Source organism: Stegostoma tigrinum, chromosome 9 (assembly GCF_030684315.1).
Source record: "Stegostoma tigrinum isolate sSteTig4 chromosome 9, sSteTig4.hap1, whole genome shotgun sequence".
In the NCBI taxonomy this organism is placed as follows: Eukaryota; Metazoa; Chordata; class Chondrichthyes; order Orectolobiformes; family Stegostomatidae; genus Stegostoma; species Stegostoma tigrinum.
The window spans coordinates 80,642,648-80,667,504 of record NC_081362.1 but is presented as its reverse complement, the minus strand read 5'-3'; the positions used below and the strand labels follow the sequence as shown (position 1 = coordinate 80,667,504).

Here is a 24,857-nt window from a genome sequence, read left to right as displayed (position 1 = left end):
AGGGCATTCAACATTATGGTATATAGCAAAAGAAGCAACGGCAACATGAGAAAATCCTAAAAAAGCAAGTGGTTAGAATAGAATCTGTTGTGCATGCATGACAGAATGTAGTCAAAGCAATTATAATCCTTTCTTTAAAAAAAAGACTGGATAATTATTTTATGAGAAAATAATTTGCAGAGCCATGGGGAAACTGAAAGCAATAGTGGAGTTGCTCCTTCAGAGAGCCAGTGCAGACATGATGTGCTAAGTAGCCTCCTTTTGCACAATAAGCATTCTTGCTGTCTAAGTGCAACTGAAACACAAATATTCTTAATATTGCTAGTCGTATAATAACCAATTCAGAGAAAATTAACTGTAGGATAATTCCACTAATCACTTTGGCAATTTGACTCTTGAAAATCTCCCACCATATCAACACACAGATCTTCGAGCCTGAGTATATTCCAGCAGCACTAAAACTATAAATCAGTCCAAATTAACATGTACGGATTTAAAATCAATTGGACTATTGTATCTCTGACATATTCTAAACTACCAGAACAGATATGTTAGAGAAACAATCTGTATTTATTCTGGGACAAACAATTATTTCATAGTACATTAGCAATTAGCATGAATATTCTGTATTCCAAAGTCAACCAAAAAGGAACTAAATCTTTTTCAGTATGATTAAGTGGAAAGGTTGCAATGAGTTGATGGGAGTTTAGATTACAAAACAGTGAAGCAGCACACACAAAAGAGTTGAATCATGAACATTAATTACCAGAGGCAACGACAACGCTGTAGTTATCTTGGAAACCATTGTCACTCTTCAACTTGTCTTTCTCCTCCTGGTTCCTTTTCTCCTTTTCTTCTTTTTGTTCACTGATTAACTTAGCCGTGATACTTGGTGTATCTAATGTGTGAAAGTACATAGGGCGGAAGTAAATACTTATTAAATGGTTAATGTGCTAAACATATGTTTACAATATTCTGCCATTTTCAGTTTCTCACAAGCATGGTTACCCCTAACAGCCAAATAGACTTAAGTGATTGAACAATGCCTAATGTTTGTACACAAGCACCAACAGTTTACTACCATCTTAATTTATAACAGCGTTTTTCCTGGTTGAGTCACAACACCCATGCATCACGCACCAAAGAACATGTGCATGTTACAGAAATAATCCTAAATTTTGTAAACTTTGTATAAAGAATATCAAGGGTGGTGCTTTGTGAAGAAATCATTCCATTTTAACCCTATTCCTCTATTTCATTCCACAAAAATGTTTGCAATAATCCTGGAACTTTCAATCTATTTTAAGGCTGGAAATGCCACAGATAATTAAGCACAAATTTAAATCATGATGTGTCAAAGTTGTTATAACATCCGTGTACATAAAATTAATTAAAATTCTGAGGAAGAGGGTTTCCAAGAGGTTGTGTGTTTTCAAAAGCGCAGGTTCAATCCTTCAGGCACTAAGGTGGAGTCACAAGATTTTGTTTGAAGCAGATCAGACCTATGCAAATAAAGTGAAATTGAAGCTCTTACTAAATTAGGTTACAGCTATACAAGGCTTAAAAATCCTACCTGATACACGGTCCAAAACTTCAGCCAAAGTAGTTGAAATGGGCAAATGAAGTGTGCGATATTTATGTCCGGCTCCATACATGGGATGTTGAATGACATGGCTAGTAGCATTAATTCTGCCTTTATACAGCTGAAGGAGAAAAGAATGACTGAATAAACAACAATGATTCAACCCCCAAAGCAGAAATGAATAAGGACACAGTGGCGCAGGACAGAAAGACTGTGCTGTGAAGAGGAATACAAAGTTTTAATGTGGAAACTAGTCTATGTCAGCGCTTATCTTTTGTACAAGCAAATTTAAATTCTGCTGCTTTTTTCAATCACCTTCTTGATCCATCTGAGTCAGAGTTATTAATGCATAGGAAACCATTCAGTCCATCCAGTTTATGTCAGCTCCCCATGGAACAATCCAGTCAGTCTCAGTCCTCCACTCAGCCACTGTTGCAGTATAAGTTCATGTCAAGAGCCCACATAATTACTATTTAAAGCCAATGTTTCCATTTCACCATCAAGTTCCAATTCATTACTAATCACATGTAAAAACATTCTTTCTCATGGTCCCCTATATCGCTTACTCAAAATCTTATATCTGCATTCCCTTAGTTCTTGACACTTAACTAATGGGAAGAGATTTACCCTTCTACTTAAGCACTTCATTCTTGTACACCTCCAACAACTCTATTTCTCAACTGGTTTTACTCCCATGACAATAACTCAGACTTTCAAAACTAACCTTGTAGCTAGAAAATCCTAGCCCTGGAATCATTCTGGTGAATGTTCTCTCATGGATCTTCACATTTTCCCTAATGTGTGGTGACCAAAACTGGACATAAAGCGCTAGTTGGAGCCTAACCAAAGCTTTACATTCGTTCAGCATGACTTCCCTGGATTGAATTCCCTTTACTCACTTACGAACATGATGCATTTAAATTTTGCGAACAAAATAAAATCTCAAAGATGATGATGTGGAACTTACCTAAATATTTACATGCATGATATTTACAAAGTGAAATGAATCTGCACACACTTGATTTATGTCTGAAAGGTAATTTGTGAACCTGCAATTTTAATTAGTTATGTTTAGCCCGCTGTGTTTTCTTCCTAAAAATTTTTAGTTATCCATCCAATCTGATGAAGAATATTAACAGCTATACAATCACTAAATCCCTTACCCTTCAGTTAGGACCTTCTCAACAGGCCACGTTATATTTAAGATCTATGCACAAATAAATTCTCCCAAGAACAGGTCGTTGCACAAGTTGGCTCACGCTGTGTGTCCACATTCTTCCCACTTCACATTTTATGCATTAATTCATCTGTTATGCACAATCCACCAACATGTGCCCTCTTGAAGTCTACTACTATCTTGCACACAGTTCAATCATTCTTACATATTTGTGTAATCTGTAAAATTACAATCCAAAAGAAATGTAATTATGGTCAATGCATCCGTAATTCCTGTCCTTACATTTCTCAATATCCTTGGAGGCATTCCATCTGGTCCTGGTTTTTGGTCAACCTTAAGTATAACCAGCCTTTCTAATCTCTCCTTTTTCTCAACCCAGTAACTCCATTACCTCAGATCACCCATGATCAGAGAAGCTCAAGCCCAGTGGCCTATTCTCCTTGGTTCTTATTAAGTCATTCCTTCATCAAAGTCCCATCATTTACCTTAAATACAGTTGCCTCAATCATTGATGTCTAGACCCCGAAGAGAACTCCACATCCTCTGAAAAGCAATGCAAACAAGTTTCCCCTGTCTCCATTCTAATTCTGATATGAAATTTCACAGCAATGCCCCTCTCATTCTATACCCTGCTGGAGACAGTAGGCTTCCATCTATTTTAGCTCACTATTTCACTGTAAAACATTTAGATTACACGACTCTGCAACACATGCTGCAATGTTATGAACTTATTTTGTATATTTGAATGCAAGGTCCTAAAAAGGAAGGGTTTTCCAACTTATAACTTAAAACTACAATTTGTTTACTAATGCAAAGGTGCTTTTCCAACAAATGTGTCTGTTTTGACTCAAAGCTGCAGAATCAAGAGAAATAGGAGTAAACTGCACGGCATCTTGCTCTGCTATTCTATTCAATCATGGTCTGAGTCTTTGCATAAGTAAAAGTTACACATGGATGCTAATTATTTAGGTTTTGCATCTAAAACCTTGACACATTTGTTTTTAAAAATCACTGTTCAATGATTTCATATTAATCAGTTCAACAGATATAGTTAAAAAGTGCCATCTAGTGGATGTATCGTCACTTTGTAAATCAGGAAATAGATTGGTATGCTCACCCAAAATGTGGATTGCTTGTTTAAATCTGACTGAAGACACCAAATTCTATTTCTATTAGAATCAAGAATTTTTATTTACATTTTAAGAATCATCCTACGCAATCACATTCAATTTTTCATTAGAATCAGTAAGCCACTGAGATCAACTATAATATCTAAAAAAAACCTAGGAGAAGGAGCAGCAAATGACATTACCACCTGCACGTTTTCCTCCAAGCTACACATACCCTGACTTGGAACTGATATAGGTCCTTCCACCCTAGTAACTGCAGTTGTTCAAGAAAATCAGCTCACCGTCGTCTATTCCAGGGAACTTGGGGGATAGGCAAATAAAAAAACGGGTCAAGCCAGTGATGCTCGTTGTTCATGGACAAAGAAAAGGTTTTCTGATAATTACAACCACTAATTTATGGCAAGTAAATTTTCATTTACATCACTGGGAATCCAGGATGCTTTGTTGAACTCTATGAAGTCCACAAGCATAGCAATTTCTAGTTAATTAGGTACATTCTGCTCATATTTCTCTCTTACATACACTTTACCCAAAGATTTCATAATAGTTGTACTTCTAAAATAAAACATGCAGTTTTAGAAGAAACTATAGAGATCATACAGCAAATATAAAACCAATACCAAATTTAAATGGAGTAGTCCATTTAATAACTATATTTGAGAATATTAGAATGTAAATTATAAGGCCATTCAAACAAATCTGCAAAGAATTCAAAGAATTTTTTTTTTACAAAATCAGAAACAAATCACTTCCATTTGGATATATCTTCAAATCACCCCATGCCCTTTTGTGGAATAAATAAGAAAGGCTTGTAATTGCATTTCATTCATTTTCTAAATTCAGCAAAAGTATAGCGAAGCACATTAAAAACTCAGATTTATGACCTATTTTAAACTGTGGCTTATATATCATATTGAAGTAGTGACAGCCACGCTCAATAGATGAAGCTGTACATTTGCATGGAACATCTTTCGCAAGACACATGTACATGAGGTACTGGGACTTCTAGTTACTGCCATTTATAGTCTCTGGCCTCCTCTTCTCATTCTAAATGATATTTCCATTTCATAATGTGTAAAGTACATATCTGAACACAGGTTCATCCAAAGAAATCATGCATTACTTTTACCCCTGTTTTCTAAGATGCACTTGGAAAATCTAACTCTTTTCACAATATCTATCAGTACTTACAGGACAAGGAGAATGAAGAAACACAGTCACTTTCTCATCTTCAAGCATTAGCTGCAGGAAAAGCCTCCTAATAAAGCCAGAAATATTTCCGGATGTTGGGACATTTGGACGCTGAGGTGTTGATTGGAATAATTCACAGAGAACCTGCAAATATTTAAATTTTAAAATCTCTTGTTGTTTATTGCTTATTGACAACTTGACAGTGTTTTACACTCTATTTAAACGCAACTCAGCAAAATACTAAAATCCTATTTCAAACTTGTTTTTTTAAAGCAAACTCTACATTTGTTAAAAATAATAAAAAAAACAAAGTTATTAGAAACTCAGGAGATAATAGGAACTGCAGATGCTGGAGAATCCTAGATAACAAAGTGTGGAGCTGGATGAACACAGCAGGCCAAGCAGCATCTCAGGAGCACAAAAGCTGACGTTTTGGGCCTAGACCCTTCATCAGAAAAGATGAAGGGTCTAGGCCCGAAACGTCAGCTTTTGTGCTCCTAAGATGCTGCTTGGCCTGCTGTGTTCATCCAGCTCACATAGTTTGTTATTAGAAACTCAGTGCTTTTTTCAATAACTATGCCATGGTTTAACGTTCTATTCAGGATGGTGAGTAGAGGTCATAAAATTGAGTGACATTAGATACTTGCAGAGTTTTGAAACCAAGTACAACATATGTAGTTGGGCATTTCACCAAGACAGACAAGTCTAAAGACTTATGTTTACCTTAATTTTTCACATACTTTGTTGAAGGTTTCATTCAGAATCTCTAGCTGGAAAATACACGCATAGACAACAAGTAAATTGAGGATGGTGCTTACTTTGAACCATCCCAAACTATAAATACTAATATTTTGAAAGGTGGAATTATGATTTAGGTTGCAGAGATGCCAGAATTTGTTCCTAGTATGCATCAACATTTCCAAGGCAAAAACGGAGAGGAAAAAATAAAGCTCTTACTCCTAGGGGAAAAAAAATGAGCAAGTGTACATCCAATTACTTCTGTGAATACCTTTTCAAAGACTTGGGTTAAAATATTCATTTATTTCCAACCCTAATTTAGTCATTTTCAACTGGATAAAGACACTCATCAATCAGAAATGTCAAAGTGAAGTTTACAGCATTGATCAAAATATTGTTATTACCTGGGCCATTAATTTCTGATTGTTTGGATGACAAGAAATGCACTGCAAGAAGAATGCAACAGTGGAATTTTCAATTGCTGTTCTCTGTTGAGTGGTCAGTCCTACTCCTGCAGGTGAAGAGGCAGAAGGAAGGTATCTTGATCCAATATGCTGGGACCCATTGTGATGTTGGTGCCCAGAGCTGCTGCTACTGGAATGGCACAGCAAGAACAAAAGAGCAGTCCATAGGGGGTTTACGTCAGGTCCCCCTAACCAATCCTTCATGGTGTGGCTGCTACCTACTTCAGTTAGAAACCGCAGAACAGGAGCCACCAGATCTGCCGTGAGGGGAACCTTGCTGATTACACGCTGCTGGGAATGATGCCACTTGTTTCTGTCTGTGGTGACCTCTGCATAAGGCACTGTACAATCCAAACTGGAAATATGATTGAAGCAAAAATTGATCAGGCTCTTCACAAGCATTGACGGTAGACTTGACTCCAGGAGCTGTTTGATAGCTTCTGGAGATTGGGTTGCTGCAGCAAGAGTAACAAGGTGAGATTCATTTAGCACAATCGGTGCTTGTGCATTTTTGGAATCATCCGTTAAACCAGAATCCATGTCCTCTTTCTTGCTGTCATCCGTCATTGAAAGTCTGTGTTGCATTTGTAGAGAAGGCAGAGTGATGCCCATCCAGCCCATTAACAAAGAAAAGTAGCTGGGATGAATGTGACATATAGAACATAGCAAACTGTCTACAGCTTTCTTCAGAACCATGTTGCAAGGAAGTGACATGGACCAGTTGAACAGCAACCTAAAAAGAAAAGAGACTTATGACCATCAGATAAAACATTTCTCTTAATCTGTGTTTTAAATGGATGGCTTCTGATTTTTAATCAGTCGCCCTAGTTCTATATTCTCCCATAAGAAAGCATTCTCTCTACACTGGCCTTCAGGTTTAATCATTGGAGTATAGAAAAATAGAAGAAATATAGCCAAACACTGAACAATATGACAGCGCTCAAGAAACTGGACAATCACAGCAAAAGGCTATCTAATGTACTACAGCATCGCAAAAATCTCCAAAAGAAGACATCTTAATTTGACAATTTTCCATCCCATCTTCCCCAGTCAACCCTCTGTGCCAATGAAGTGCTCCAAAGTCATGACTGGAAATAGATAAATGTGTAATCCGAAAACGGAAGATTGTCCACTTTTATTGGAGGAATGCAAAAGCAGATTATTTAAACCACAACAGACTGTCAAATGTTATGGTATAGATAGATATGGGTGCCCACATAGTTAGTATGCAGGCACAGTGAGTAATTAGGAAGGCAAATGGAATGCTGTCCTCTATTGCAGGGGGAATGGAACAAAACATTGGAAAGTTTTTCTGCCAAGTGGACAAGAGATTGGTCAGATTACACCCTCTCCTTACAAAACAGGCCTATATATATTCATTGGCGACAATTCAGAGAAGATTCATTCAATTGATTCCTGGAATGAACAAACTATCTGATGAGGGAAAGTTGAACACATTGGGCTGATACTATTTAGAAGGGATGGTGTTCTTATTCAAATATATGCAATTCAGAGGGGGCCTGAAAGGTTGTTTTTGCTTGTGCTGGAACCTAGGACAAGTGAACAGTGTGAAAGACTTACATTTATATGACACTTCCCACAACATCTGATATCTCAAAATGCTTAATGGCAAATGAGGTACTTTTTGAATGAAGCTAGCTGCTGTAATGTTGGAAACGGCAGCCAATTTGCATCCAGAAGCAACATGAGCAGATAGCTTGTTTCTTTGAGAGATAGTGATTGAAACCCAAACCTTCTAACTCAGGAGGCGAGGGTTCTACTAACAGAGCCTCAGTTGACACTAAAATTTCAAACCAAGGGGTCTCCCAGTTAAGATGATAAACAGATGGAACTTCTCCCAGAATTTTGGAATTTTCTGTCAAGAGCGCCACTGGAAGCTGGGTCGCTTAATATATTCAAGACCTACAATTCCTCTCCGATAACGAATTTCCGAACATTGACCTTGTTGCTCAACAGACGTTTGTCAAGGTTACAGGAAGATACGGACATAGTCTGCCCAGCCACAACTTTAACCAGGAAATGTTTTGGAGAAAGCAAAATAGTAACACTTTTGTAGATGACATCCCTATATTTTTCTTTAAATCTTGAATTTACAGCCAATGCATCCATCAGATTCTTGCATCTTATGATATATTAACAGCATTTTGAGGTCTAAAATTCCAAAAGTTCCTCATTTTCAACTGCTACTGAGTAACCTATAAAGTAATATACAGTAACCAAAACGCGAACAAAAATCAGAAGGCTGAAACAAGGAACGATGTTGCTAAACTTGGAAGGGTTCAGAAAAGATCTACAAGGATGTTGCCAGGATTGGAGTATTTGAGCTACAAGGAAGTGTTCAATAGGCCAGGGCTATTTTCCCTGCAGCATCAGAGGCTGAGGGATGACCTTATAGGAGGTTTATAAAATGAGGGACAAGGATAGGGTAAATAGTCAGGATCTTTTCCTCAGGATAGGGAAGTCCAAAAGCATAGGTTTAAGGTGAGTGGGCAAAGATTTAAATGGGACTTAAGGGGCAACTTGTTCATGCAGAGGGTGGTGCATGTTTGGAATGAGCTGCCAGAGTAAGTGGTGGAGGCTGGCACAATTACAACATTTAAAAGAAATCTGGATGGATACATGAATAGGAAGGGTTTACAGGGATATGGGCCAAGTGCTGCAAATGGGACTAGTTTAATTTAGGATATCCGGTCAACATGGATGAGTTGGACCGAAGGGCCTATTTCCACACTGTACAACACTATAACTTTAATCTTAAAAACAAAATATTCTGTAGCCACTTTACTTACTCAAACAATTCTCTGTTTAATAAACCTGGAAGATCGTACTCGACAGGTAGCTCATAGCTATGCCACAGGACAGCAGCTACGCAATGCAAGTGAGAAGGTGATGGCATAAGGAGGCCATACTCGCGAGTTACATTCTCTGAATTTACAGTGGCGATGTGGCCATTTCTCTTCAGAGCAGCCACTCTTGCAGAATCATACACCCACTTCAGCAAAGCTTGAATCCTGAAATAGAAAGACCTGTGTGTTAGTTCAGTGAACAAAAATGTTTGAATATTCTCGTTATTTAACAGCTGGGAACTACAATACTTAACAACAATTCCCACCATCGAAATGCTACCCACACATTAACCCATCAAACGCTCTTCATTGTCCAGTTGGTAAATGTAGTTATTAATTGCTGAATTTCAGTGAAGTTCCAACCTGATATCAACCAGTACAATTGGGATACCATTGGTAACAAAGTCATAGATCATGGAAAGGGAAGGAAAGAACGCAAGTAGGGTCCCCAGTCATTGCGATCCACTGAACATTGTGAACACATTTCCTGGTTAAATTAGTTAACCTAAGACCCACGAACAACTATAATCAAGGACTGAGTAAGCATCAATATACAAACATGAACAACTTCATTTACAGAAAGAGGTTGAGACTAGACAATATTGGTCCACATGTTTTTTTCCCAGATCAAAGTAGTAGTATTGCTCATGCCAGATAAATAATTTGAAGCCAACTTTTTGGTGCTTTTCTGCTGTACTGCCTGTAGAATTAGACATAGTACATTTGTTCTGGCTTCTTACACATCATTAGAACCCCTGATTTGCAGCATAAAAAGGCACAATGCCTAGAAGAGGTGGGTGTTCTAACTGACAAATGAAAGGCTCCTTTGTTAAGTGGTAGTGGTTGGAGCTCTGGTGTAAACAGAGTGCAAAGACATGCAACCCATATTAGAATCCATCCTAATATAAGATAATAAAATGTGAGGCTGGATGAACACAGCAGGCCTAGCAGCATCTCAGGAGCACAAAAGCTGACGTTTCGGGCCTAGCATCTGCAGTTCCCATTATCTCTTAGAATCCATCCTGCTGTGTTTTCCAATAGTTTTGAAACACTTTTTAAAATCTTCATAGATGGACAATTTTACCTAAAATAACCTTGTTGATTCAATAGTGAGCGCAGAGACTCATGGGACGTCATGAAGGTAGTAAAGTATATTTTCATGATTTAAACTGACAGAAAATACAGGTTGGTCATTATGTTATTTTACAAACAGGCACTATAAAATCTCACCTGGAAAAGCTGCTGTGGAGTGTTTACATAGCAGTAAAGTGGTAGTAAAAAGACACATCCACTGCATGGCCATTTTGGCGAGATAAATTATCCTTAACACATTTTGCCTGTTGTAAAAAGGCATGGCTTAGACCATTATATATTTTAAAAATTCCCAAAGAATAATTTCTCTGCAGAAAATCAAAAACAAGTCTTACCTGTACAACACTGATACATTACCTGTCTTTCGTACCGGGATCCTGAGTTGTTCCAAGTTGATAAAGAATATCAATTGTTGAATCTGAAGATAGACCATTCAGTCTTCCGAAAAGCAAAGGGCTATTTAAATCTAGACATTCAAAGATTTCACAATAATCAGAGTCACCTTCGGGAGGGTTTGAAAGTTAGTCAGGTGCAAGCAGCTACTGGGAGGGGAGAAAGGATTTAAAAAAGAGCATAACCCACTTTATAGTTTTGTTGGCAATGGTGACCATTTTAAATTTCTCGAACTAAATTAAAGACAAGCACAGCCATTTTACCTACAATTGCGTAGCATTACCAACAGGTACTAAAACTATCACTATGTTGGTTCTTACATCTGTTAAGCTAAGGGGGTAGACAATCACCAGCTCGCTTTCAGCTAGCAAAGTGCCATCTGCTCATCTGTTAACAGTTATCACCTTCTCTTATTTAATGTATTATAACTGGATAACTGAAGGAGATCAAAACCTGCTTCCCACTATGTTTTAAGCAGCTAGGATTAAAATATTTCTTACCTGCTGGGTCAGTGCCTGAAGCAGCACAATTCCTTAACAGAATATCAATCAGTTTTAGGCCAATCCTAGTTGACTGCAATCCAATCTTGACCAACACAGCTTCGATATTTGGTGAATGCATACCACAATACGGTGACATTAGCAGTGCAGCACAGGTCTGCAACAGGTTAGCCGTAGGAGCTGCTGCACTGGCCATCATTGCTTCGAGTTCGCTGATATGGGTCAAACAATGGTGAAGAAGTCGCATCCAACCAATACTGAAAATAGAAATAAATCATAGAATTATACAGAACAGGAGGACTTTTAGGCCATTGTGCCAAAGTCATGGTAATTTGTAAATTCACTCTTAACATTCCTAAGGAAGGTCTGGACAAAAATAAAACTTTTTTCCTATCTGTGTCAATTTTCTGTGCAATGTTCCAGCAGCACTTTTCTGATGAGTCTCATTCCTACATGAGCATCGACAATTCAAAAGGAGGGCAAATATTGAGTTCAAGGTGTTAACTCATCCATGGGTGAGCATCACAGTTGAAACTGATGCTGTCCTTAGCTGATGACCATATGTATGCGGAGGTTTACAAGCAATTAAATAGAGACAAAGTAGAAACTCTAGTCTGCTTCTCTGATCTGAAGCTAAATGCAGCATCTTGCTAACCAACCAAGATCTACAACATAAGCAAAGCACAAGCTAGCAGGAAAAGACTGAACTTTTCCAGTTCACATGTTTTAGCTACTGAATTTCATATTCAGCTATTGGCTTCAGAGGGTCCATGCAAAACTGTGTGAATCCTAGGAAAATCAATACTTTTTATTGCAAAGTTAGATTTGAAGCAAGTTTTTGACACATCTATGATGGAAATATTATGCTTGAAACATGTAAACTAAATACGTAATGGCACTCAAGACATCAGATATTCTCGAGAATAACTGCAGATTTCTGAACAGCTTGATTTGGAGACAGGCATTAAAATATGGAGACCGGCATTAAAATATGGAGACCTTAAGTCATGTTAAACTGTCTCTTGTAAGATAAAATGGAATGTCCTGAAATGAGGTGAAATTTTAGCAAAATCTGGAGAAAAGTCCCCGAGATTTGACTATGATGGAGAAAGAGGCCCAGGGCATGACAAAGTGCCAGTTTCCACACCTTCACAAGCTTCTCCAATGTAGGTGCAGCAGTAACAAGCAAAAGGGACAAAAGCAAATATTGCTGCATTTGCCCAAACTGAATGTTAGTTCGTTGTTCTGAGATGGCACTTGTGGAGATTTAAGAACAAGGAACTGCTGAGAGTACCATGCTGCTAGGAAGTCAGGAGGAATGTGGACTCCAAGTTGCAAGGCTACATAGCTGAGAGTGTGCTAAAATATAGAAAATCATGCTTGGTAACACTGAGGAGCATGCACAGTAGCAGCAAAATATTTCAAAAGCTTTTATCAAATAAAGTGATGAAAAAAAATCACAAAAAATGAAAACAAATCAAAGGAAAGTTTACATCAACGAGCAGAAAAAAACAGTTTAACAAAATAGATTTCCAGATTTTTTGTTTAAAAAAATCAGCTTTACATTATGCACGCACATACAGGTGCAAGGTCTGAAAAATATCAGTGGTGAGCGTATACAGTTGGTATTCTTCAAAAGGATTGCTGGTGTGAGCAGATGTGTGAAATATATAAATGGGTCATGAAGTATTTTTGCTTATGTAGATCAGTTAATGGGCATGAGCTTTCTTGTAGTTTAGTGTACCAGTTCTCTATTAGGTAACAGTCTACATTGGTTTTCTTGAGCTTGTAACAGCAAGTCAATGTGAAATCTTGTCATGCAATGCTCTGTCTTTTTTGAGGGATATGGACAGGGTGAATTGATGGCAACTATACACTTTAGTCAAGGGAGCATAATCTTAAGGTGAAAGGCAAAGGGTTTAAGGAAAATCTTTTTCATCCAGAGGGTGGTGGGAGTCTGGAATGCACTACCTGGGTGGGTAATTGAGGCAGGAAACCTCATAATCTTTACAAAGTACTTCAATAGTGTGTATGCCATAACATTCAAGACTATGGACGTAGTGCAGGAAACTGTAACTAGTGTAATTAGTTTAGATTCAATGGGCTAAAAGGGTCTCTTCTGTACTCTATGATTTCATGATTGTTCCCTTAGACCCTAACTAACCAGCTTCACCTTAACCGCTGTTCTCGCACTTGACTGAATTCTTAGAAGCCTGTTCTCCATTAAACTCTCGTATCCACAGACACCAGCATAAATTTGCCATGTCACATCGCACTCTTTACTCCCATCGTCTGGATTACAGGCCAAGTTCCTCTGGCCACCCATACCCCAAAACCTCCCTCTAACTTTGCATTCTTCTAAATACTGTAAAAGATGCTCTCCAAATCACTGTCATAAAGTCACAGAGCTGTACAGTGTGGAAACAGAGCCTTCGGTCCAACTCATCCACGCCAATCAGATATCCTAAATTAATCTAGTCCCATTTGTCAGCATTTGGCCCAAATCCCTCTGAACCCTTCTACTCATATACCCATCCAGATTTCTTAAATGTTGAAACTGTACCAGTCTCCACCACTTCCTCAGGCAGCTCATTCATACGCACACCATCCTCAACGTGAAAAAGTTGCCCCTTAGGTCCCTTCCAAATCTTTCCCCCTCAGCTTAAACCTATGCCCTCTAGTTTTGGACTCCCACACCCTGGGGAAAAGACCTAGTCTATTCACTCTATCCATGCCCCTCATGAATTTATAAACCTTTATCACCCCTCAGCCATCGACACTCCAGGGAAAGCAGCCGCAGCCTATTCAGCCTCTCCCTATAGTTCAAACCATCCAACTCTGGCAATATCCTTGAAAATCTTTTCTGAATCCTTTCAAGTTTCACAGCATCCTTCCTATAGCAGGGAGACCAGAATTGCATGCAGTATTCCAAAAGTGGCCTTGTCTTGTACAGTCGCAGCATGATCTCCCAACTCCAATACTCAGTGCACCGACCAATAAAGGCAAGTATACCAAATGCCTTCTCCACCATCCAATCTACCTGTGACTCCACTTTCCAGGAACTATGAGCCTGCACTCCAAGGTGTCTTTGTTCAGTAACACTCCCCAGGACCTTATAATTAAGCGTGTACGTCTGGCCCTTATTTGCCTTTCCAAAATGCAGCATCTCATATTTATCTAAATTAAACTCCATCTGCCACTCTTCGGCTCATTGGCCCATCTGATCAAGATCCTATTGTAGGTCGTACAATCATTGCATCCGTAGAGTGTGGAAACAGGCCCTTCGGCCCAAAAAGTCCATACCGACCCTCAGAGCATCCCACCAAGAGCCATCCCCTTTTAACCCACACAATCTACACATCACTGAACACTACGGGCAATTTAGCATATCCAATCCACCTACCCTGCACATCTTTGGACTTTGGGAGGAAACTGGCGCACCCGAAGGAAATCCACGGAGACATGGGGAGAATGCGTAATCGCCACACAGACAGTCGCCCAAAGGTGGAATTGAACTTGGGTCCCTGGCGCTCTCAGGTAGCAGTGCTAACCACTGAGCCACTGTGCCTCCCAATCCTGCATTTCCCAGAGCTAACCCACCTAGCCTGCGCTTCCCTAAACACTTTGAGCAATTTAGCATGGTCAATCCACTTAACCTGCACATCTTTGGACAGTGGGAGGAAATGAGCACTTAGAGGAAACCCACACAGACATGGCGAGAGGATGAAAACTCCACACAGACAGCAGCCTGAGACTGGAACCAAACCCAGGTCCCTAGCGCTGAGAGACAGCAGTACTAACCACTAAGCCACTGTGCCGTCAAGGTTTGAGGTAACTCACCAACCATACCTCCAATGTTCACTTCCAAATCATTTATATAATGATGAAAAGCAGTAGACCCTGTACCGATCCTTGTGGTACACCACTGGTCACAGGCCTCCAGCCTGAAAAGCAACCCTCGCTCACCACCAGCCTCTATTTTCTACCTTTAAGCCAGTTCTGTATCCCAATGGCTAGTTCTCCCTCTTTTCCATGTGATCTAACCTTACTAACCAGTCTACCATGAGGACTCTTGATGAAAGCCTTACTGAAGTCCATAGAGATCACATCCAACGTTCTACTGAATATAATTCATTCAGGATTAGATATTTCATGAACTTTCTTCAAACATTTACTATTAGCATCACAGTTCTAGCATTTTTACCTGGTTTTAGAAACTTGATCCTCCGAGGGCAGGAAAGGGTTATTCACAGTTGCAGATGAAGTGCTGCCAAAGGCTGTAAGACCCAGTAGTTTGATCTGTGATAGGCCCAAAGTGCTGGCATCCCGTGGGCGGTGTAGCCGGAGACAGACAGCTGATGCTACCTCAGCTTTGACCAGCTGTATTTTAATATAAGTTAGCCCACTGGTAATGACTGGGGTAGAAAGAGGCAACATGTTCACTCCATCTGCACTGATCTCAACCGATACTGAAGAAGGACAGGCTGCAAGAATGAAAGTGGGATAAATATGTAATGCTTAGTCTGACAGCTGCATAACTAAAAGGTTAATTTTAATTTTGGAATGTGAACTCAGCTGTAGTGTTTAGGTGTCATAAAGTCGTTCATCACCTAATTCTCTCTGGTAAAAATTGATTAATGGATCCAAGTTGTTGCAATTCTTAGCTCAATAATGAATCACATACAAAGAAACAAAGAAACCTACAGCACAGGAACAGGCCCTTCGGCCCTCCAAGCCTGCACCGATCAAGGTCTTTCTTCTTTATCAGTTCATGGGATAGGAACACCAGGAGCAAGGCATTATTGGGAAGGCACTTTTAGGTTTTGGCCCAAAGACACTGAAGGAATGGTGACACAGGATTGTGGGCAACCTCAAAAGGTTAACTGTAAGTGGTACTGTTTCAATATGCTCTGCTCTCGGCTTTCTAGGTAGTAGAGATCTGCAGGTTTTGAAAGCACAAATTGTTGCAGTGCACTGGTGGAAGTAGTCAGTGTATAAGATGACAAATGCAGTTACAGTTGAGTGGGCTGTTCGTCATGGATAAACCTGAGCTTCTTCATTTTTGTTGGAACTGCATTCATCTAGACACATGGAGAGTATTCTATCACACATCTTTCTTGTACCTTGTAAACAGCCTTCAAGATGGTGTGTTACTCAATGCAGAACTGATACCAATGACCTGCTGCTGCATCTATAGTATTTATATAACTGGTACGGGTCGGTTTCTGATCAAATCTAATCCTCAGGACATTGATTCAGTGATGATAATGTCATTGAAAGACAAGGGAAGATACGTGATTGGCAGAAATGGTCATTGCCTGGCATTTAAGTGGCAAGCAAAATTTATGTCACACTTCTGCCCAAACGTGATTACCACCCAAGTTCTGTAACATACAGACACAGACTGCTCAGTACTGGAGGCCTTGTGAATGGTCCTGAGCACTGTGCAACCGTCAGCAAATATTCGCATTTCTGAACTTAACACAGAAATAAGGTCACTGATGAAGCAGCTGATAGGCCTAGGATACTGCCTTCTTTAATGCAAGAAAATAACTCAGTTTCATTACTTATTTCTACGACCTTTTCAGCAGAGCCCAACTCATGCTACTAAGTTATATCATAAGATTCATTACTAAGTGAGGAATTGCAACAACTTTGTCAAACTTTCTACACTGAGTGTTTCCTGGTTTAGCATCACAACTTGTGCAAATTAAATTTACTTTTCCTTAACTCAAGACCACCTTTACTGACCAATATCTAATTAAATGATGGTTGCTGTGGGAACTACACAATGCAATGCCCTTCTGTGCAATGGATACCATTACGTCCATACCCACCATAAGTTGCTCTTGTGAGAGAAACCATACCAATCAACTACTTTCAATCTTGGACAACACCCAGTTAACTAATGATTTATGCTAATCACCACAAATTTTCAACCTTCAGCATACTCACTAGCAAGTGAAGCAAGGTGAGGCTGAATATGGATCTCCTTGAGCAGCACTGCAGCTGGAAGGTGGATAGTGAGGTCACACCATGCTTCTTCTGGTAAGAAGATATATGACCACGCTGCAGATCTAGCTCTGCGATGGGGTGGTGTGGCTTGAAGCAGTACCTCAGCTGGCTGAGCTGTTGGGCTACTAGAAGTTATTGTACCTGCAAACAGGAAAAAAACAAACTAATTTAAAAAAGGGACGGATTTTTACATGCAAGTAACTGAAAAGTCGCTTCACTTTTGACAGCAGTCAACTGAAACAAATAAAAACGTAATTGTTTTAAAGACTGACTACAATATTGGATACCTGCATGGTAACAGTCCTCCAGTTTGTTAGTGCAATCAGAGTTAAATTTAAAAAAATTATACAGTGGATTAAATTGCATTTAATTCGAGAAACAATGAAACACTAAATGGGCACCACATACCCAATGGAGCGAAGTTATGAAGTCCTTCCGCATTGTCAGGCTCTGAAGCTAATACTCTAGCCTTCATGTTTCCATCAACTGTCTTACCGGGTCCACAGTCTAGAAACTTCATTATGGTAGATACCATGCTCCGTGCTGTATTAACAATTGCTCGGGTACTAGTTACCATGTTATTGCAGATAAGTTGGACACCCCCTAGAAGATTGAAACAGCGATTCTTCAGATTGTATCCAAAAGCAGTGACTCACAAAAAGTAAAAATGTATACATAATTCATTACTATGTTATTCTTTATCTGGATGAATAAACAAGTTAGCACAAAACACTGGAAAAGCTGGTGACAATTGTTACCTAATGTGCACCTAAACAGTTGAATTTTCATTAAATATATCATCTAAGGAAAGATGACAACAGCCACTTACATGGTACCAGACAATAGTGTCATTTTAGATTATAAATTTGTCATGATGCAGACTACAACTTCAGATTAGAATGAACTGTGCTACCATGTTACTGCATTCAGTTTTGGGAATTGCATCATAGGAAAAATGCAGTGATTCTTGAAGGTAGTATAGTGGAGATTCACTAGATTGATGGTATTTCCTCTAGTGGGAATCTCCAGAACCTGGACACACAACATTAAAATCAAAGCTTGGCTATTCAAGAGTAATGTCAGAAAAGTAGCAGAAATGCGAGGCACTCCTAAAGTATCAACTGAAAATTTCAAGTTTTTTTGTAATGTAGGAATTACAGAATCAAGAGCAGATGAATAAACAAACAGACCAACAACAATTTTAAGTGAACAATCTTCTGCTGTTCAGAGTACCTAAAGCCTCCAGTTAAGTCAGGGTGATGTAAACATTGTTATTAAAATGGTCTGGAAAAGCATCCATTGTGAAATACAGGGAATCAAAAAAGGAGAAAGCCTGGAATCATACAATCACTTTCTATTGTTTCAACTGCAAATATTGCACTTGTACAATGTACATACCCATGTCATGGAAAGCTTTTAGAGCTTCAGTGGAATCCAAAACTCGCAAAATAAACCACAACAATGGTTCAGATAGCTGACACGTTGACAGGGAACCCTAAAAAGATTATAAGATATTATGATTAAAAAATCATTGAAAAGCAAATAAGCAAGAGTCCAAAATAACCCATTATGGTTTATGTGTGGTGATTCTCGCTACTGAGAAAGTGAAATCATTCTCCTTCCCTGCACAAGTGTTTGTAATTTTCTGTGAATGTGAGAAAAATGCTTAGCAGAAAACTAAAGGAGATTTGAAGTTCAGCATGAATTTCATGCCACTTAAAGAACATGCACTCCCTGAGCCTGCAACTAATACTTGGAACAGCTTCATTTCAAAGGGAAAAACGTGAAGAAGCGCTGAATGCCCTGAAAATATGTTACTTTCAAAAGGGAGCAAACAGTATAATCACTTTCAAGAACAAAAATAAAGTTGCCGGAAAAGCTCAGCAGGTCTGGCAACATCTGAAGGTAAAAACAAGAGTTATTGTTTCGGGTCCGGTGACCCTTCCTCAGATCATAATCATAATCACTTGCAGATTTTCATGACATTCTCATAATAGTATTCCCTCTTGCTGTCTTTTATTGCAGCATGCTTTCAAAGTTATAAAGTGTGTTTTTTCCAGACTGCATCCAGGACATGGCTTGGCTAATTATAGTAGCCAACTATCCTACTAAAAATCAGCAACTGGCTAACACTACATTTTGGAGCACAAACTGTAAGACTACGAAATGTTGAAACAAGGGTTCGTATCCTTAGTAATCCAGCCCTATTGACAGGGGGTCAGACAAAGACGTGACCCATTCGCGTGTTGGGGGTCAGAGTAAAGACAGAAATCATGCAAAAATATTATACATAGAAATGTTCTGTGCACCATGAAGGAGCAAGATCTAAGTCACACTGACAGCAGACCTGGAAATTGTAAATGCACAATGTGAATGAGACACCCAGAAAATGAGGCAATGCCAGGTCGTGTCTATACAGTGAAGAGTGTTTTTTTTGTAGTAAACTAGGATAAATTACAGCTGCGTCTCTTGTCAGAGAAAAACCGAAGAATTGTGTCAAGGGTCACTGCTCCTATAATGGTTCAAGATAAAATTTTCAAATATTTTAGTAAGTGTGATGCAAGAACATATTTGATCAAGATTACAGACATTACACCTCACAAAAATGTAAAATGATTAATTCCATTACCTGTCTTCCCATGTACCCACAGGCCATGTAAGTAAGAATTGGCTGCAGCATGACCTGCACTGAAGTGGCTTTTTTGCTTAATGTAGTTAGAATGCTGAAGAGACCATCACCAACTGAAATGGCATCTAAACCACTGTGGAAGTTCTCATGTTTTGTGAGATGTAATCCACTTGCACCTGATTAGGAAATAAAGCAACAATCTCTAGTGTTGACACTGCCATTTTTGAGACAATAGCATTTGTTCAAATATTCAAGTAAATTTCAAAAGTTATCAACTCAGCAATTAAGATTTGTGTACCTCAAAAATATTTTCCACTTGACCCATAAGATACAGGTGCTTGCTTTATAAATGGATTAAATTGTGCTAATTGATACATTGAGAATATATAAAAAGAAACGTTTACAACACTGCATTCCACAGTACCTAACAATTGGTTGAATTTAAACTGATTATTTAAGTAGCCTCCGGTTTTATGGGAAAACAATGCTGTAACTATAACATGGAAAGCAGTCGTTCACCACAGTCTCTCCACATTGAGGTACGTTGTCTACGAACATTATTCTTATCCTTGCTGCTCTTCCTGTTTCTACATCACCCTACCTTTGTTCAACCATCTATTTTATCTCTTAAATGCTGGCATGATTTCTGTACTTAGCTACAAATTCGTGTTTTTAACAGCCTAACAAGCCTATATTTTAAAAAAAATTCTGTTCTCTGTTGTAAATCTTACATAGCCAGTTTAATAAATATTGTTTTATTATTCCAGATAACTGAAAAGAGTCATCTGTTCCTGTCCAGCCGGCAGAAACAGCTCTCAAATTTTGAACGCAATCAAATTATCCTATAATCTTCTTTTAGATTTCAGGCCTTCGCTGTATTTTGACATTAACTTTTGCGCTAAATTGAATAAATACAACTTTTGAATCATTCCTTCATTCCAAGCATCCTAGTGAATCTGTGTTAGACCTACAGATTTCCCCAAATCCTTCCTGCCACATGGATCTGCACACAGTATTATCCCAGGTGGAATTCAAGGCGTTATACACAATTACCATTACATTCAAATTTTGCATCTTACCAAAAAGCAGTATTGGCTTAAAATTTTTTAAAATGCACATATCAGTTTTAGGTGTTTCTAATGTTATCATGGGCCTAAATTCACTGCCTTTTTACACTGCAACGTCCAAAATTTTTAATTCGATTTTCTAAAACAAAACCAAAACTTAATCCTTCACATTTACCAAAATTCCACCTCTCACCTTTATTGTTCATATTCTGTTATTAATTCCATACAATTTACTTATTTTCATCTTCAGAATCTTTACTTCCCCAGTATTAGGTACCTCCACTAAATCTAATAGTAACATTGATTACTTTTAATGAGCTCCATCTTAACAAATGCTGCTCATCACCAAAATACCTACCTATTATCATTGCCATAGCATTGCTATTGCACTGGCCCAGAGCTGAAAGGATCTGGCTCATGATTTGCTGATTTCCCAAAACCAAATCGGCAATGCAAGTTGTTGCTCCTTGTGTGAAAGAGGTGTTTGTGCTCCCATCTTTACCGCCGGAGACCTTTTCCTCATCAGACACACTGTCTGACGCACTGCTGGCAACTGCCATCCTGGCACTGTACTCCCGGTTACTTGAAAGGGGCAACTGCACCAAAATGTTAACCAACTTCAGCAGATCAAACATGAGTTGATCCCTTGTCGTCTCCCCACATACAGCTTTTGCATCACCTGGACGAATGATATTTGCAAACAATCCTCCGAAACAGGCACGGGCCCCAACTGAACTGTCCGATCCGCTTCGCGATATGACTTTGTCTGAGCAGGTGATGTAATGATGTACCAGGAAAGTCACAGATTCGATGACTGCAGAGATTGCGCTGACAGAAACAGACTCAAAGTTTTGCTCCAATGTAAACTCCAAGAGTTTTACCTGTGCATCCAGTGGACCTTGTCCAGTTTGGAATGGGCCTCTGAGAAATAATTTTGTTCAAGTTAAAAATCATGATTTGACAAGATTAACATAATCATCATCAAACAACAGCCATATACAACTCTCATGATTTAGAAATATTGATTTGTTATCTATGTGGAAACATCTATAAGAACATGCTTTGTGAACTTTCTCAACCAACAGTGACAGTTGCAATATGTACAAACCTGAGATTTTGTTTTTAATTTGGGATCTGAGCTGGTAAGTTCTTCCATCTAGTTTGTCTATCTTGACTAAGTCAAAGCACTCCTTCCTCCAAGTCAACAAAACAGAGTGCAAATCTGCTGTGGAGACTTGAATTGAGCTCTCAATGCTGCTGTACTGGTGGAAGCATAATCACGTAGATCAGGTATGAAACTGGGCATGGAAACTTCTGTTGCATTATTCAAAGAGAAGGACAGATTCGGGTTAATCCACAATTATTATTAGTTATTGATACTTCCTTTCCCTCATTCCTCTTTCTCGCCTTCCAACTTGCTGAGATCTCTGCATTCCAGTAGTTCAAGGTATTTGAGCATCCCAATTTCAAAATTCCACCGCTACCAACCATGCTTTCAGCTGCCAGTGCCCAAGACCTGAAATTTCTTCCCTAAGCACCACGTCACTAGCTCTCTTTTCTCCAAGACATCTTTTAAAAGCCATCTCTCTGGTGAAGATTTTGGTCACTTGTCATAATGTCTCATGTGTATGATAATGTTCCTTTGAAATGCATTTGTTGTTTTATTGTATTCAGATACTAAAACAAGTTACTGCATCATCCTAATTAGTTTTTTGGGACCTCGTTCAGCACCAATCGGCTGCAACACACCTGTCATTCCAAATAGTAACACACTGGCTATGATGCACTTTGGAATGTTTCCAATGATACGTTAATACAAAAATACAGACCATTCTTTTCTAAGCTTGGTGGAGGAAATGAACTGCAGTGGAGCGGTTAAAAGTAAATATTATTCAGTTGCTAGGATTCATAGTTATATTAATTATTTTAAAAATGCATATTTCTATAGGGTTTTTAATGCAATAAAACATCCTGAAGTACTTCACAAAGCATTAAAAATTTTACACTAAGTCAAATAAAGTTATATTAGCGTAGATGGCAAAAATATGGAGAGGTTTAGAGAGTTATGAAGCATTTAGGACAAGGCAGATGAAGAGACAGTCAATAATAAAGCTGCAATTACAATCTGGTAAACTCAAAAGGTCCAAATTAGTGAAGCACAGATATGTTGCAAGGTTGTTGGGTCAGAGGAGATTATATCAATTGCATATTTGAGGTCATGGAAGGATTTGAAAACAGGAATGAGAGAACATTTAAAAAAAAATCAAAGCAATGCCTAACTGAGAGCCAATGTAGGTCAACGAGCAAAGAGGTGATGGGTGAATAGGACATATGCAAAATTCTGGATAATTCAGGTTTAAAAGAACAGGTTGACAGGCCAGCCAGAAGCATGTCAAAAAAATCTTGTCTAAAAATATGGATTAGAGTGTTAGCCGGTCAGCAAAGATAATTACGTTACAAATATGGAAAAACCAGTCTCAGTGATGGAACAGATGTGTTGTTGGAAGCATATCACTGTCCACTTCTATAATGACATATGTGACTCAAAGTACTGCTTCATAATAGCATGCTTTTGGTTTTGGTCCCTAGATGCAGGCCTGAGTCCTTGCGGAATCATAAACTGAGGAACAAATGCAGTACAGCACAGGAATAAATTTTAATACCCTAATGTATGATGCGAATAATGGTATAAAAATTACACTGGAATGTTATCAGAAAGTGAATTGAATTATTTCAGCTAAGCGAACATTTAATCATTGTTTTTAAGTAAATAATACATGTGACCAAAAATTAGTTATTGCTAGGATACAAGGTGCCACTCTGAGCTAAGAGGCTGCACTCTCACAAAAGTCACTACACTGTGCTGATGTTCCACACTAGAGGCATAAGCGCATAAACCATGCTGACAATCAGTTCAGTACTGAAGGACAGTTGTACTGTTAAAGATGCTTTCTTTTTGGTCAGATGTTAAAACAAAGAGCCTTGTGTCCCTCAGGTGTAGAAGAAAAAATTCTCATGGTCATGATTTGAAGACGATGGAGTTTCTTTGAATACCCAGGCACCATTTATTCAACATCTCCTAAACTGAACTACCTGGTCATTTATTTCACTGTTACTGTATTTAGCTTCACAGTGTACAATATGATTCTTTTATTTTCTACATTGCAACAGCAATAATATTTAAGACAATTAACAGACCCGATCAACAATTTAGGGCATCCCATCGTCATGAAAGGGAGGAAAACAGAAGGAATGAAGGAATTCAGGAAAATTATAATCATCAGCAAAAAGGTACGAGTAAACTAATGGAACTCGGGGTTGTCAAGTGTCCAGATCCTGATGGATTGCCTCTGAGGGTCTTAAATGAAATGGCACAACTGAGTTGATTAACCTATTTTAATTTTCCAGAACTTCCTCAATTCAGGCAAATTTTCATTCGATTAACAGATAACAAACCTAACTCCTTTATTCAAAAAGGTAGAAACAGCATACTACAGATCAGTTAGTTTTAAATCTGTCAAAGTGGAAAAGTTAGATGTTCCAATTAAAATAGTTTCAGCAGAGCATTTAGATAAGTTCAAAGTAATCCAGCAGAGTCAGCATGGTTTTGTGGAAGGAAAATTATTTTTAACCAATCTATTGGTGTTCTTTGAGGAAGCAACATGCTGTGGACAAAGAGAAACAGGAGGATGAACTGTATTTAAATTTACAGAGGTATTGGATTGAGTGAAACATCAAAAGTTGGTTGTGGAAAATAAAAGCTCATGGTTTCGGGGGTGCATACTGGAAAAGATGGATGATTGATTGGCTAACTGGAAACAGTGAGTAGGCATAAAAGGAACAAAAACAAAGTTGCTGGAAAAGCTCAGCAGGTCTGGCAGCATCTGTGAAGGAGAAAACAGAGTTAACATTTCGGGTCTGGTGACCCTTCCTCAAGTGTCTGAGGAAGGGTCACCGGACCCGAAACGTTAACTCTGTTTTCTCCTTCACAGGCTTGCTGAGCTTTTCCAGC

The 24,857-nt window shown here is 38.7% G+C and overlaps 1 protein-coding gene across 9 annotated transcripts in view; it reads right to left on the bottom strand.

Annotated features, from left to right (window-relative positions):
- birc6 (baculoviral IAP repeat containing 6) overlaps positions 1 to 24,857 on the bottom strand; it is a 231,075-nt gene that overhangs the window by 81,893 nt on the left and 124,325 nt on the right. For all 9 annotated transcript variants that reach the window (XM_048536940.2, XM_048536945.2, XM_048536946.2 and 6 more), the window contains 13 exons: positions 21,204 to 21,766; positions 19,779 to 19,954; positions 18,548 to 18,644; positions 17,558 to 17,752; positions 17,090 to 17,290; positions 15,339 to 15,618; positions 11,135 to 11,391; positions 10,599 to 10,707; positions 9,093 to 9,314; positions 6,223 to 7,015; positions 5,081 to 5,224; positions 1,574 to 1,703; positions 767 to 898 (listed from right to left, as the gene is read on the bottom strand). In XM_048536940.2, the coding sequence (XP_048392897.1) occupies positions 767 to 898; positions 1,574 to 1,703; positions 5,081 to 5,224; positions 6,223 to 7,015; positions 9,093 to 9,314; positions 10,599 to 10,707; positions 11,135 to 11,391; positions 15,339 to 15,618; positions 17,090 to 17,290; positions 17,558 to 17,752; positions 18,548 to 18,644; positions 19,779 to 19,954; positions 21,204 to 21,766 (3,299 nt within the window). The remainder of the gene's footprint in view (positions 1 to 766; positions 899 to 1,573; positions 1,704 to 5,080; positions 5,225 to 6,222; positions 7,016 to 9,092; positions 9,315 to 10,598; positions 10,708 to 11,134; positions 11,392 to 15,338; positions 15,619 to 17,089; positions 17,291 to 17,557; positions 17,753 to 18,547; positions 18,645 to 19,778; positions 19,955 to 21,203; positions 21,767 to 24,857) is intronic.